Source organism: Tursiops truncatus, chromosome 8, assembly GCF_011762595.2.
Source record: "Tursiops truncatus isolate mTurTru1 chromosome 8, mTurTru1.mat.Y, whole genome shotgun sequence".
NCBI lineage: Eukaryota > Metazoa > Chordata > Mammalia > Artiodactyla > Delphinidae > Tursiops > Tursiops truncatus.
The window spans coordinates 48,892,449-48,906,120 of record NC_047041.1 but is presented as its reverse complement, the minus strand read 5'-3'; the positions used below and the strand labels follow the sequence as shown (position 1 = coordinate 48,906,120).

Sequence of the window (13,672 nt, the reverse complement as noted above, 5' to 3'; positions counted from 1 at the left end):
TAATAGCAAATGATCTTGTTCCATTTAGGCTACAAAGTTTTAAACAAGGTGTGCATTTAATAATTCAAAGGGACAGTTAAATTAAAAGTGCTTTTGAAACCTGGTTCTTGTATTACCAATTCTACCTACATTCACAGCATTCATTCTAGCTGTAGAGTCTGCTGTATTCTCTAAATTTAATAACCATCAAGTTGGCCAGCTTTTGTTTTTAAAACTAAGAGGAATGCTCTTTACAAAGGAATGCTTAAAAAGAACACATACAATAAAGAATTCTGGCATGAAAAGAACCTTAAAATTTATTGTGTCAAGTGTCTTTAAATTTTCCAGAGTGTTTTCACATCCAATATTTTATTTGATCCTCAGCACATCCCTATTGAGAACATAGGTATTGTTATCCCATTGTGCAGAGGAAGACACGGAGGCCCAAGAAGAGAACAGAATTGCCCAAGATCACGCAGCTGGTAAATGGTAGTTCTGAACAAGGAACCAGAGTCAGTGCTCTTTCCACTCTACCTTGCTGTGTGGGGATCATGCCTTTATGATATATGTAGCACTTAGAATGTGTTAGCAGTTGACTGAATCATAGCACTTTGATAGCAGCTGCGATTTATTAAGCACAGACCATGTATTATATAGCTCTATGTGTCTCACATATATAAACTGTGTATATGAAGTGCAGAGCACAGAATTTGGTACATAGTAATTATTCCATTAACAGCAACTATTGGTCTTATTTCTAAGAGTTGGTTCTTAGTTCTAAGAGTTGTAATTCATACAACTCTGTAATCTCTGCATTTTATCTCCATTATTCAAATGAGAAAACTGAGGTCCACAAGAGCTAGGTAACATGTCCAAGTTTGAGGAACCAGAAAGTGACAAAAGCCAGGATTTGCCTAGGTTTGAGGTTTGACTAACTTCAGAGCCCCTTTGTCACTAGGACTTCCTCTGATGTTGAAAGTCAGAGTGCACCAAAAAAAAAAAAAAAAGAAAAGGAGAGAGAGAGAGAAGTATGTGATTAAAAGTGATGAAAGGACATTTTCCTATTACCTTGATAGGCCAAGCAGGCAAAGGCTGTAAAAAGTTGGACTCATAAGGGTAGTCCACCATTGCCAGATTCACCCAGGTTTCAGAGATCCAGTCTTTCAAATGCTGAACATCCTGAGATTCTGTTAATGGAGTGCATAAGTGAAGGGCTTCAGAAAGCCAGTGCAAGCCAGTACCTGAGAATAGAATCAAATTGTTGGAATCTAATAAGCACTGCTCAACAGAAGGGCTTTACAGATCATTCATTCTTCACTTGGTATTTTAGAAAACTCAGTCTTCTATACAGTTTCTCCAAGAATGCTTTTTCAACATTGAACAAAATATTTTTAGAACTGGTTAATCTCGTGATAGATAAGTTGCCTATCTTCATGAAGCTTACCAGAATTAGTATTCTGAATCATTCCCTTTTGTAAATAAATAAATGGAACATATAGAGCAATGAGAATGCATAAACTACAACTAAATAATACAAATGGATTTATCTGACAGTGCCGAGCAAAAGACAGCAGAGACAAAAAATACATACTATGCAATTCTGATTACTAAAAAATTCAAGAGCAAGCAAAATTAATCTATGGTTCTAGAATGCAGGATAGTGTAGCCTGATAAATGCAGAGGTAGTATCTGAAAAGGGCTTGAGGGGATTTCTTGATCTGCATACTCATTACACTATATATTCACCTTGCAAAAATTCACCAAGCTGTGTATTTTGATTTGTGTACTTTTCTATATGTTATATTTAAATACATATGTTATAATTAAATATATAAAAAGTTTACTTAGAAAGTGGGAAGTGTTAAATTTTATACTTAAAAGGTAAAAAATCCCAAGATTCCATTCTCTTAATTAAAGCTTACCCTTTTCTGTGAGTCGACTAATGGCATCCCAGGACCTGCGGATACTCTCTGAACAATTTGGGCCACTTTTCCTAAAATCTGTAGTTACAATCTTCATAAATACACCACAAGGTACCATATTCTCAAACTGCCAGATGGGGGCAGAGGATGCAAGAGCTCTAAATGGTAAGAAGTCCAAGGAAGGAGAAAAGAAAAAAATGTAACTCATCGAATTCAAGTTTTAAAATTGAAACTTATATTGAACAAAAATGGTGAGAAAATAACAGCTGTTAATGAAATAGAAATGAAAAATCTCAGTACAACAGAATAGAACATGTTTTACCCAAAACAAATCCCTACGGTTGCCTTGACAATTATTAAGAAAGTGCTCACATCCAACGTAAGTGCATTTACCCAACCACCAAATGAGGATACTTCATCCTGAACCAGGCTGCAAGCATGCCACCGTAAGAGCCCCCTAGGGCAATGACAGGTTGATTTCTAGCTCCTGGGATTGTTCTTTTCAAGTATTTGATTAACGTTGCAAAATCAGCCAGAGCTTGCTCTGTTGTCAGAAAATTCAAGTGTCTGGAATCCTAAAGAAAAATAACAAAGAACATGGGTATAAATGTGCACATAATAGCAGCTTAGGCATAGCATAGATCCAGAAAAAAGCCAGATAAGCTTTTCTCCAAATAGAATTTCTAGGCAACTGAGTTAAAACGCCCAGTCAAAGCAACAGCAATGCTGATTTAAACTCATGAAAAAGTGACTTTAAGTTTGTGGGAAGAAGATAAGGTATTTTGCATTCAATGTAATTTCTATTAAATGCTATTTACCAAAGACCTTGTTGAGGTAGTAGAAACAGCAGAGACAAACTGTAAGTAACAGTTAACAACAAATGTGATAGAATACAATACTAATCTTAACAGACAACTACTCTATTCTAATTTTATTTCAAATCTTGAAACATTTACAATGGCTACCATATAGGCAAAGGTAAACTAAACCCTGTGGAAAACTGAAGTAAGAATCATCAGTAAAAATAAAACTCATCCTTCCTCATCAGAAAGATGATTATTACGTCTGATATACCAACAACTGGAACAAATCAGCCTGCCTGATGTACAAGTATAAAATTGGAGTTAAAAAAAAAAAGAAAAACAGCAACCTATGGAACAACTATTTTCAGACATTGGGAAACAAGCAACACAAGACTTTGAGTCCTGAGAGAAGGATACTCCGCAAGTAAGTTCCATGATCATCTAGTTCTCTACCTAGGGAGAATTTCCTCATTGCAGTATAGGGAGGTGGAACTGAGAGTCCTGCTTAGCTGAGAAGGCTAATGAAGTGTCTCCTTTGAAAAGGTGAAAACTAATTCTTCTCCTTTTGAACTTGGGCTGGACTTAGTGACTTGGCTCTAACACGAATAGAATGTGGCAGAAGTGATATGTGACTTCCAATGTCAGGTCATAAAAAGCACTGCAGTTTCTACCTTGCTCTCTTGGATTGTCAACTTTGAGGGAAGGTAGCTGCCATGTCAAAAGGTCACTCAAGCAGGCCTTTGGAAAAACCCAAGAGGGAATACCCTGAAGCCTCTTACTAATACCCAGAATCAGTTTGTCACTCATGTGGATCTTCCATATGAGCAGAGAGGGTCCTCCAGCCTCACTCAAGTCTTCAGATGACTGAAGCACTAACTGACATCTTAAGCTCATGAGATCCCCTGAAACAGAACCACCTAGCTGAGCCACTCCTAATTCCTTACCCACAGGAACTGTAAGATAATAAATGTTTTAAGCCACTAAGGTTTAAGGTAAACTGTTATGTAGCAATAGATGACTAACACACCTACATACCCATATCAGACTATCCTATTTGACCTTCATACTTTAGTCTCACCACTCTGACTACTCCCATCACCTGGTATATTTTGGAAACAGAGTTCCATCTTTCCTCTTTCCTACTCCTTTAACCTTCCCTCTTATCCAAGATGTACGCTTTCTGGCTTCTTACCTTCTCTCTCATTGTCTGTCACTATTCTTTACTTACAGTTTTCATGGCACTATGTATAGCTGAGTGCAGTTTTTTCCCAATTCTCACAGTATATCTGTAATACTCCCCTACGCTACTGACAAATTCTGTGAGTACCTGAAGGGAAGGAAGCATATCAAAGACAGCCCTTACCGCCATTTTGCTAGCAACATATGAACCACAGGGACCTAGGAGAGGAGGTTATGTTTCTACCTGCAACAAGCTGACTACCTCCCAATGGTTTCAGGACCTGTCAACTCCCCTAATCAGATAATTATGCAAAATAATAAGCTAAAGGATAGAGTTTCCCATGTAGCCTAACAAATATCAGCAAATTGCTCTGCTTTTCATTTATAAAACAAGGACTATTTATTATTTATTTATTTATAACATGAGATAATAAAACCTCTGAAAATAAAAATAAAAAGTCCTTGCAAAACAGGAAGCCTAGAAAATGATTAACCCCAATCATTCCTAACTCATATTTCTCCAAAAGCATGGTATGTGTATAACGGTGGTATGCATGATGATCTTAGGTAGTGAGCAAACATTTTTAATGTAATACTTGTTTTATTTCAATGTAATTTAGAGAAAAATAGTACATAAAGCCTTACTAAGATAACACTAAGTTTGAAAAGTGAGTTGTGGGACTTTCCTGGCAGTCCAGTGGTGAAGACTTCACCTTCCAATGCAGGGGGTGCAGGTTTGATCCCTGGTGGGGAGCTAAGATCCCACGTGCCTCGGGGCCACAAAACCAAAACATAAAACAGAAGCAATATTGTAACAAGTTCAATAAAGATTTTAAAAATGGTCCACATCAAAAAAAAAAAAAAAAAAAAAAAAAAAAGGGGCTTCCCTGGTGGCGCAGTAGTTGAGAGTCTGCCTGCCGATGCAGGGGACACGGGTTCGTGCCCCGGTCCGGGAAGATTCCACGTGCCGCAGACCAGCTGGGCCCATGAGCCATGGCAGCTGAGCCTGCGCATCCGGGAGCCTGTGCTCCGCAACGGGAGAGGCCACAGGAGTGAGGGGCCCGCGTACCGCAAAAAAAAAAAAAAAAAAAAAAAGTGAGTTATTTAAAGAAAAATAGTCAATGAATAATAATACAGATGGCAAATTCATATAGCCAGAATCACAAGGGTAGTACATGAGTGACTCAGTTGAGGAAAAGGTGTCCTGGCTTATTAAGTGTAGATTTGTAGCTTTGGCTGAGGCCAAAGCTCCTTGTGAGAACAGAAAGGCCAGAAGGGAATCCAAGTGGCCAGTTGGCCTCACTGAATCACAGTGATGATTTGTCCTTATTGTATTGAAAAACACCTTACTAAGCAAACATTTGCGCACTCATTACATTTTTTTCCAGTGGTAGACCCAATAATTTAAGTGTATAATTTATAAAGCAGATTATTTACTGACATTTTTTAAACACTGAAAAGTTCCCTCCAATCTCTGCAGCCATAGATTAAGATTTGCCTGGTGAAGGCTAGCCTCATCACACTGAGTTAAAGGCTGATCATTATACATAAAAAGTAAAGATTAAATACAAATTACTGAAATTTCAGGCAGTTCAACTTAAAGCTATCATTTCTTTCTTACAGTGGGACATGTAATTAGAAAATGTTCTAAACTTAAAAGTAGAAAATACACTTACCTTGAAGGAGTTGGCACCAAAGGGTAGGGACTCTCCATAATATCGATGTTCAGCAAACACCAACATAGCTTTCAGTTCCTCAGCCACATCCCACATGAACCCCTAGGAGGAATTTACAAATTCACAGGATAAAATCAGGTCGTGAAAAAAAGTCTGAATCTCTTTGCAACTCATGAAATGGACCAAAAAGAGTTCTCTGAGAAGCTGCACAATTCATATTTGTTCCACAGGTAAACAATATAATTGCTGTTTCACTGTTGCACATCAATCTCACACTGTATTAGAGTGAAACAATTAAAAATAAGCCCAAGTTGCTCAACTATCAGTCATTCCAACTCTCCTTATTCTGACACTCTAGCCTCAGAATCAACATTATGTCTAAAATAGCCTTCAAATTGCACTGTGTGCCAAAAAATCTAGGAAAGACCTGTGGATAACTAAGTTATCTGTCTACTCACAGATAACTTTTATTTATAACATGAAAGAGAACAATACAAATAAACATATTGGACTCCCTTGGGTTTTAGGTTAATCTTATTTACATGAAGATAAATAGTAGCTAACCATAGCTAATATTAATTGAGTGCTTACAACTTGTCAGATACTCTTCTAAACACTTTATATGTATTCACTTAATTATCACAACAATCTAAGAGATAGGCATTTTGATTATACCCATTTTACAGACAAGGACACTGAAGCACAAGAGTTTAAATAACCTGTGACAGTCACACAGCTAGAAAGTGGCAGAGCTAAGATTCAAGCACAGGCCATCTGGCTCCAGAACACAACCACATCAAGTGCAGTAAGACCTCCTTATTTCCACACATAATGCTGGTCATTAATCAACCATTGCATTTTTTCACTTACCTCAAATTGTGCCTTCAGAATCCTTCTTAACAAAGCATTCTAGGTGCCCAACTTCAATCGACTAGATTTAGCACACTCGATCTAGACAAATCGACTAGATTTGTCATTCCCTGTGTACATTATTGCTTTTTAATGAGCTGTTGCTCCCTAACAAAGACTAAGAACCTCTAAGGTTTTTTTGTTTGTCTTGACCAATAAATGAACAATTAAAAGGGCTGTATGCATGTGAGGACAGAGAATTTAACCTGATATCTGTGATGGTTTCAATAACCCCCATTTTCTCTCTTAACACCTTGCTCATTCCCTGCCATGAATCTACAGATTCTGTAACACCAGCTCAAGATGCCCTCCTCTGCCTGTCCCCACTATGGCTTACTGATCACACCCTCCGCTCAACACCACTGTGCTAGGTATAGATCTCTATTACTCTGCTGCAATATTTGCTTACATGTGTGTCTGACCCTACCAGACTATGAACTTCTTAAGGGTAAGGATCATCCATCAAAATAGCCAGAGGAGTTGACCTCAGGGTTTGAGAGGAAGCAACTGTATTGATTATTTACCTGCACCTATTTCAGGGTGTTTTATTTTTCAAAAGAGGTCCATGTAACATATTAATATTAAATAACATTATGTGTCAGCATTGTTCTAAGTTCCTAATTCTTATTTGCCCTCATAACAACTCAATTAACTAGACATTATTATAACCGTTTAATATATAAAAACTAAGGCACAGAATAAGAAACTTACTCAAAGTCATAAAGCATAGTGGCAAAACCAGAATTCAAATCTTATCACTGGCTGACATCTTCACTCTTGACCACTATGCTATACTACCTCTCAATAAATAAATGTCCAGAATATGTAAATATGCAACCCAAACATTTTAGTATGTAAAGGAAGGTGTGTCTAGGGCTGGGAAAGGGTCAAGATCTGTCCTTCTAGGATCTGCCTCTATCAGGTACCTGGAACTCTTCCTACCCTGAGTAGCTCTTCCTTTCTACCACTTCAGAGGTCAGAGATTCCCAGCAAGTCTTATTAAATTATGCTGCAGTGCCTGTCAGAGCAGTGGGGTCTGTGGAGGCAGGAACAGTTGCCTACCTATGATAAAGAACAGGAGCTGGGAAAATAACTGGATAGGAGAAGCTGCCCCGTGGCCTTGGCATAAAAGAGAAATCACATTAGAAAGAGAAAGGGAGACAAGGCAGCCTCAGTTGTTTCACAGAATAACAGAGCAGGAATCTGATGGAAAGTAAGTCCTGATTTCATCTGTCACTCATCTAAGAGAGATAGATATCTAGGATCTCAGCTCTTAGGGAATTATTTTATTTTCAACTAACATATTTAGACTATTAGCATTCCTAAGGAAATAATCAGAAATGTGGAATGTGATAACACAGTATAATTGGGTTCATATCTTTGCTTTCAGTGCAGTTCAGTTCAACATTTACTAAGACCTCCTGAATACCAGGCACCATGCCAGACATTGGCAGTGGAGAAAATACGATTCAGTCCTCACTTTAAGGTAGTTCACAGACTAGCTTTTTGGTAGAAAGTTGCCATTTTCTAGTCTTAGCTCTGGAACATTAAAAAGGAAAATTTCTTCCTTCCATGTGTCCTCCTAAATTAAGTTTTGTTAACAGATTCAAGCATTACTATAAAAGATGACAGAATATATAGTCAGGGAAGCAAGATAACAGCTACACTTTTTTACCCTCACAAATATAAGAAAAATGGTAGAACAGGGAAGCTAAAATACAGCTACAGTTTTACCTTTGTCCATTCCTATTTGACAATCAAACTTGTATTATTTTTTCTTATTTGCACTGGCTTTGTTTAGATTTTATTAATTCATTCATTTAACAAATATTTATTGAGTACCTACTATATGCCTAGCACAGTCCTGGATCTGAGCATACAACACTGAACAAACAAAAATTCCTGCCCTTGTGTTCACATTCTAGAGACCATAATAATAATAATAAACTATATGCCATAACATTCCCACTCCCATTTCCCTCATATCCTTGTTCAATCGTTAAATAAGCTGGGATATTTTTTTTAAAGCTTTTAAAATTCAATTGTCCAAAAACAGTATTTCATTCTTTTCATGTGTAATTCTTTAAGGCTGAACAGGCTTGTTGGATATCTGTATTTATTCTTTTGTGAACTGCCTATTCATGTACTTTTTCTGTTTTTCTATTATTCGTGAGTTTATCTTTTTGTTATTTTTTAAAAAACTTCACAATACAGAAATACTCAGTCATATATACTGCAAAAGATTTTTTCCAGTTGATGATAATAAAAAGGAAATTGAGCCCAGAGTTTCACAAATCTGCACATACCGTATTATTGCAAAACCAGATAATGTCCCCTTCATTACCAGTGTAGAAAAGTATAGATCCACCATCTTCCTTCCAATGTTTATCAGCTATTAGGTACCGTTGTTTGAAAGTTTTATCAGTATGAAATCCAAAATGATCAACCTATGACAAAAAAGAAACAGACAAGACATATTTCAAAGGAAAGTAATTAAATATCAAACAAGTATTTATATTTATTCTTCCATTAAAATCAATCTATGCTGCAAAAATCACAAAAAAATTTAAACTTCACTTGGTTTCATTAGTAGTAGTAATATTGATATTGTTATTTTGAAATTATTTTCTTTATATTTTAAGATAAAGCAATGTTATTGGTGGTCAAGATTTTCAGTGTAACACAAAAGATACAATTATAAAATCAAGTAGCTACTTAAAAACAATAATGTTAAAATTGAATGAAACAGTAGAACCTATTAATTGGAACCTATTCATTTTTAAAATACAGACATTCCTTACTACCTGAATTTTCATTATTGAAACTTTTAATATCAAAATTCAAGGACTAAACAGACCACTGAAAAGGTCTATAAACATTGTCACCCCAATAACAATTAACATTCCAAGGGCCAGGATTTTGGTATCTAATACTATTCCCCACTAAAACGAATAGGGCTTGTTAGTGAAATGGCTGCCTGACATTTGGGACAAGAAAGCTACGAGATAAACCAATGCATCTTCCTGTGCAAGGAAGCACTCAAAAATTAATGGAGTTATATCTAACAAATATAGGAGACAACTATAAAGGACTATCATTGGCTAAAGTTTTAATAAATTGAACATAAAACAAATTGAACATAAGAATAATGATTGTAGTTGATTGAAACGTTCAATTCATGAAAATCCATTACTCCATAAGGATATCAAAAAAGAAAAAGCAAGAAAAATATTCGTTCGCCACCACTTAAGTTATTAAACCAACTCCTCACTTAGAAGTTGTAAATAAAAAAGTAAAGAACTCAACATTTAACCTGCCTTTCCAAGAGAATTATATTTCAGGGTACCAAATAGTCCCAGTTGATGAAAAAGAGCTCTGTTTTACCAAATGTCAGCTAATGCAGAAGGAATGACAGAATTAGAAAAATGATATTTGGCAAACCCTAGTGAAGTTACTGATTCAGGCAAGAATTACCAAATAGTGTTAAAAGCATTAGGAGAATGGATGACAGGAAAATGAACATTCATATTATTTCCAAAGTAATACCATAGAGAATACTGTCACAAGATCAGGCTGTCATCACCTTAACCTAGTAATCAAAGTTAGCATCACTAATAGTGGTGTGAGCAGGAATTATGTATCTCCTCACATGGTACAACACAAAGCACATTTCACCTATGATGAATTCTTGCCAAAAATGTTCGACTTCTAGCTTAGTCCAGTCTTTAGATCTAATTTCCAGTTTCTGGGAAATACAAAGGGTAGAAAAACAAACTGAAGATACTCTGAAGAGGCAATCAGACAAATCCAAAGGTAAGACATTTTACAAGAAAAAGGCAAGGCAATATCCTGATAAAAGGACTGTTTTAGATTAAATAAATTTTAAGGAACATAATAATCAAATGCAATGCATGATTCCAGATGGTATCTTGGTTTGAACAAACAAGATATAAATGACAATTTAGGGACAACTGGGTTAATTTAAATATGGACTAGGTATTAGGTGAGACTAAGGACTTGTTAATTTTGTTAAGAGTGATCATATTGTTTTGGCTACATAAAAAAATGTTTTTCTTTTTCTACAGCTGTACATTGAAGGATTTAGAGAGAAAACGTCATGCAGTTTATAATTTACTTGAAAATACTTCAGCATAAAAAAGTAAAATGAATTTAAAGGAAAAAATATAATCTACACTGAGAGAAAAAAACACACTGGATACTGAGACTTTGTGAGATACAATATAAAACATGTCAGAATGACACAATTTTAAGCTTACATTGCACTTTAAATATATTTTTTGAGCTTTTTCACCCTTCTCTTAATAAACTCACCATTTAAAAAATACAATTATTAAACCCTATAATATGGTAAAGTTCATATACAACTATCTGAATTTAAAGAGTTACCCAACAGTACAGAGCCCACTGAGCCTTTAGGGTCATAGTGTTTGAATTCTTCAGTGCTTTGGAGGGACAGGAGTGAGAATGCAGGGTGCTCTGGGGCACACATAGGCTGATCCAGTACTGCTCCAGCCTTCCTGGGGCAGGAGCTGGTTCTGACCTAATCCAGATCTTGTAAGATTTCCCTTGGCTGTTCTAAAACAGATGGAACTTCCTGCATCCACTCCATCTACACACACACACACACACACACACACACACACACACACACACACACACACACACACACACACACACACACACATGCATACTTCACATTCATACCAGAGGTCCCAAAATGCAAGTTTCTCAAAACTGCACCTAATGCACACATCCCAATGTCCACAATCATCACCATATATAGTCCTAAAATACAAGCTATTCTAATATAAAGACTATCTACCTTTCAGTAAAATAAGCAGTCTGTATGGAACAGGTATATAATAATGATGTCCATGTGCTAAAAAACCCCTCCCATGACATATGTTAACTCTCTCAGTCACTTATTCAACAAGCATCTATTGAATGGGCCAAGTACTTGTTCTAGGCCAAGTAGTAAACTAAGCAACAGGATAAAGCATTAGCTGAGCCACAGCTCCTTGATTTAACTTAAACTAATTCAATTATACCCACTAAGGCTAAAAGTAAAAAAGAGCAAGAGAAACAGGCAAACAGTGAAGGGAAGATAGACAAGTGATTCCACTTGCTTCCATTCAAATTAGTAGTGTTTCTCCACATGAGGTCCCTAGATATCAGTATCAGCTTCATCTGGGACTTGTTAAAAATGCAAATTCTCTGGCTGAATCCCAGGCCTACTGAATTAGAAACTGTGGGGAGTAGAACTCAGTAACTTGTGTTTTAACAAGCCCTCCAAGTAATTCTGATGTACAGCTAACATTTTGAGAACAATGAGTTAGCATAAGCCCCCAAATAAGACAAGAATCTGCTATTCCTTCTCTTGATCTAGGTTTCAGAATACTTCTAATATGTAAGCATCTCAGTATGCTGAATGAAACTCTGATGTTTAAAGATGTGAATTACCACCCAACATGGCCCCTAAATACAAGCCAACTGCATCATTTGAAGCTCAACAGGAAAAACCATCATCTGTTTCAACAAAGGAGGAAGGACTAGCTGTGTTGGACTTAAAGGAAGGAAGTACACAGCTCTCTAACAAGACGCCTTCTCCTGGTATTCTCAAAGATAATTCTGCCATAGTGATTTTCAACTTACCCACTGACTTTAGAGCCTAGCCTTGTAAAATGAGATATCACTGTTCCCTTTAAAAGCAGCCCACCAAGAAACCTATTTCAATAATACAGTCTAAAGGTTTCAAATTTGAAAACATGGGTATGTGTTTGTATATATCATGTTAAATGTATATGGTGAAAAAATTCTCGCCAGAGGAAGAGCCTGTATCTAGAATTACAAGAGCCACAAGAACTTTAGACAGAGAAAGCCAAACCTCCTTCTGTGGCTGCTCTCAGGGCACTCCTGCTCCTAGCAATCCCTAACTGTTTAGCTTGGGGAAAAGCGGGTGGAACTCTGGTATGACAGAAAGAAAGCAGGTTAGAAGTCAACAGATCTAAACTTGAATTCCTACTGTGGGGCCTCAGGCAAGTCACTTAACCTCTGTGAGCCCCACTGTTGTCCTATATAAAATAAGGATAATAACACATAACTCAAAGGATTGCTGTGAAGATTAGAGAAAACATATCCAAAGTATTAGGTATAGTCCCTGGTATATAATACATGCTCAGTGAATGTTAGCTCTCCACTCCATCCCATCTGCACACCAATCCTAAGCATGGAGTACTTAGATGGGGTAAATAAGGCAGAGAGTGATGAAGCTCTTCACAGAATTATAGGACATACCCTTAGAATGTCAAAATCTCCTATCTCTTGAGTGCTTCATCTAAATATTAAACAGCTAGAAAGAGGCAGTGAAATATCATTTACAAAACATTAATTTGCAGAATTTTCTTGACTCTTCCTAATTATCAACGATATCAACTTCGGGCTACACAGCTATAGATATTTTCCAATACCTAATGACCCAGCATACTAGGTGCAGCATGCCCTCTGCTGTTGAGAACTGAGGCCTGCACGCCACTTACAGTCCTGTGCTCCTGAACAGAGATTTTATAAATCACAACATAAAAGGAGACAGGGGCGTAGAAGCCATTTGATCTGCGTTGTTCAACTGAAGAAACCAGACTCAAAGAGGTCAAGTGCCTTGGTCAAGGTTACAAGTCAGAGGCAAACCTGGAATTTTTAATTGTTTTTTCAATTTAGTGTATTGAGATAACTAAAATAATTAATAGCACTGTAAAAGCCACACAGGCATGACCTCAAAAAGTGAAAACACCTCTAGTCACACACAGCAGTCCTTTCTAGAATGTGGTCCTAGAAATTCCAAGAGATGCTCCCCTTCTTCACCTTGTAGAGGATAAAGAGATCCATGAGAATGGGTAGGCAAGAAGGAATAAAGAGAACAACATCCTTTAAATAGTTTATTGTGGCAAAAATAACTATTTGGACTTTAAAACTGCTCAAAAATAAAATTTACACCCAGAAAAGCCTGTAAGAACATCACATCTATTAGAAACAGTTTTGGTGGCAACTTGGAGTGAGGGTTAACACAGAGCACCTGCTCTGTGTCTGGTACTGTGCTGGTGCTTTACACAAATCACCTCACCATCTTCCCCATTACCCTCTGGGGGCACGTTCATTATACCAGTCTTACATAATAAGGACACTGAAG

General features: G+C 36.8%; 1 protein-coding gene across 6 annotated transcripts in view; it reads right to left on the bottom strand.

Moving 5' to 3' along the window:
- The window catches only part of PRCP (prolylcarboxypeptidase), a 73,261-nt gene that overhangs the window by 24,840 nt on the left and 34,749 nt on the right, over positions 1-13,672 (bottom strand). For all 6 annotated transcript variants that reach the window (XM_019948738.3, XM_073808358.1, XM_019948740.3 and 3 more), the window contains 5 exons: positions 8,775-8,915; positions 5,560-5,661; positions 2,295-2,476; positions 1,902-2,059; positions 1,048-1,220 (listed from right to left, as the gene is read on the bottom strand). In XM_019948738.3, the coding sequence (XP_019804297.1) occupies positions 1,048-1,220; positions 1,902-2,059; positions 2,295-2,476; positions 5,560-5,661; positions 8,775-8,915 (756 nt within the window). The remainder of the gene's footprint in view (positions 1-1,047; positions 1,221-1,901; positions 2,060-2,294; positions 2,477-5,559; positions 5,662-8,774; positions 8,916-13,672) is intronic.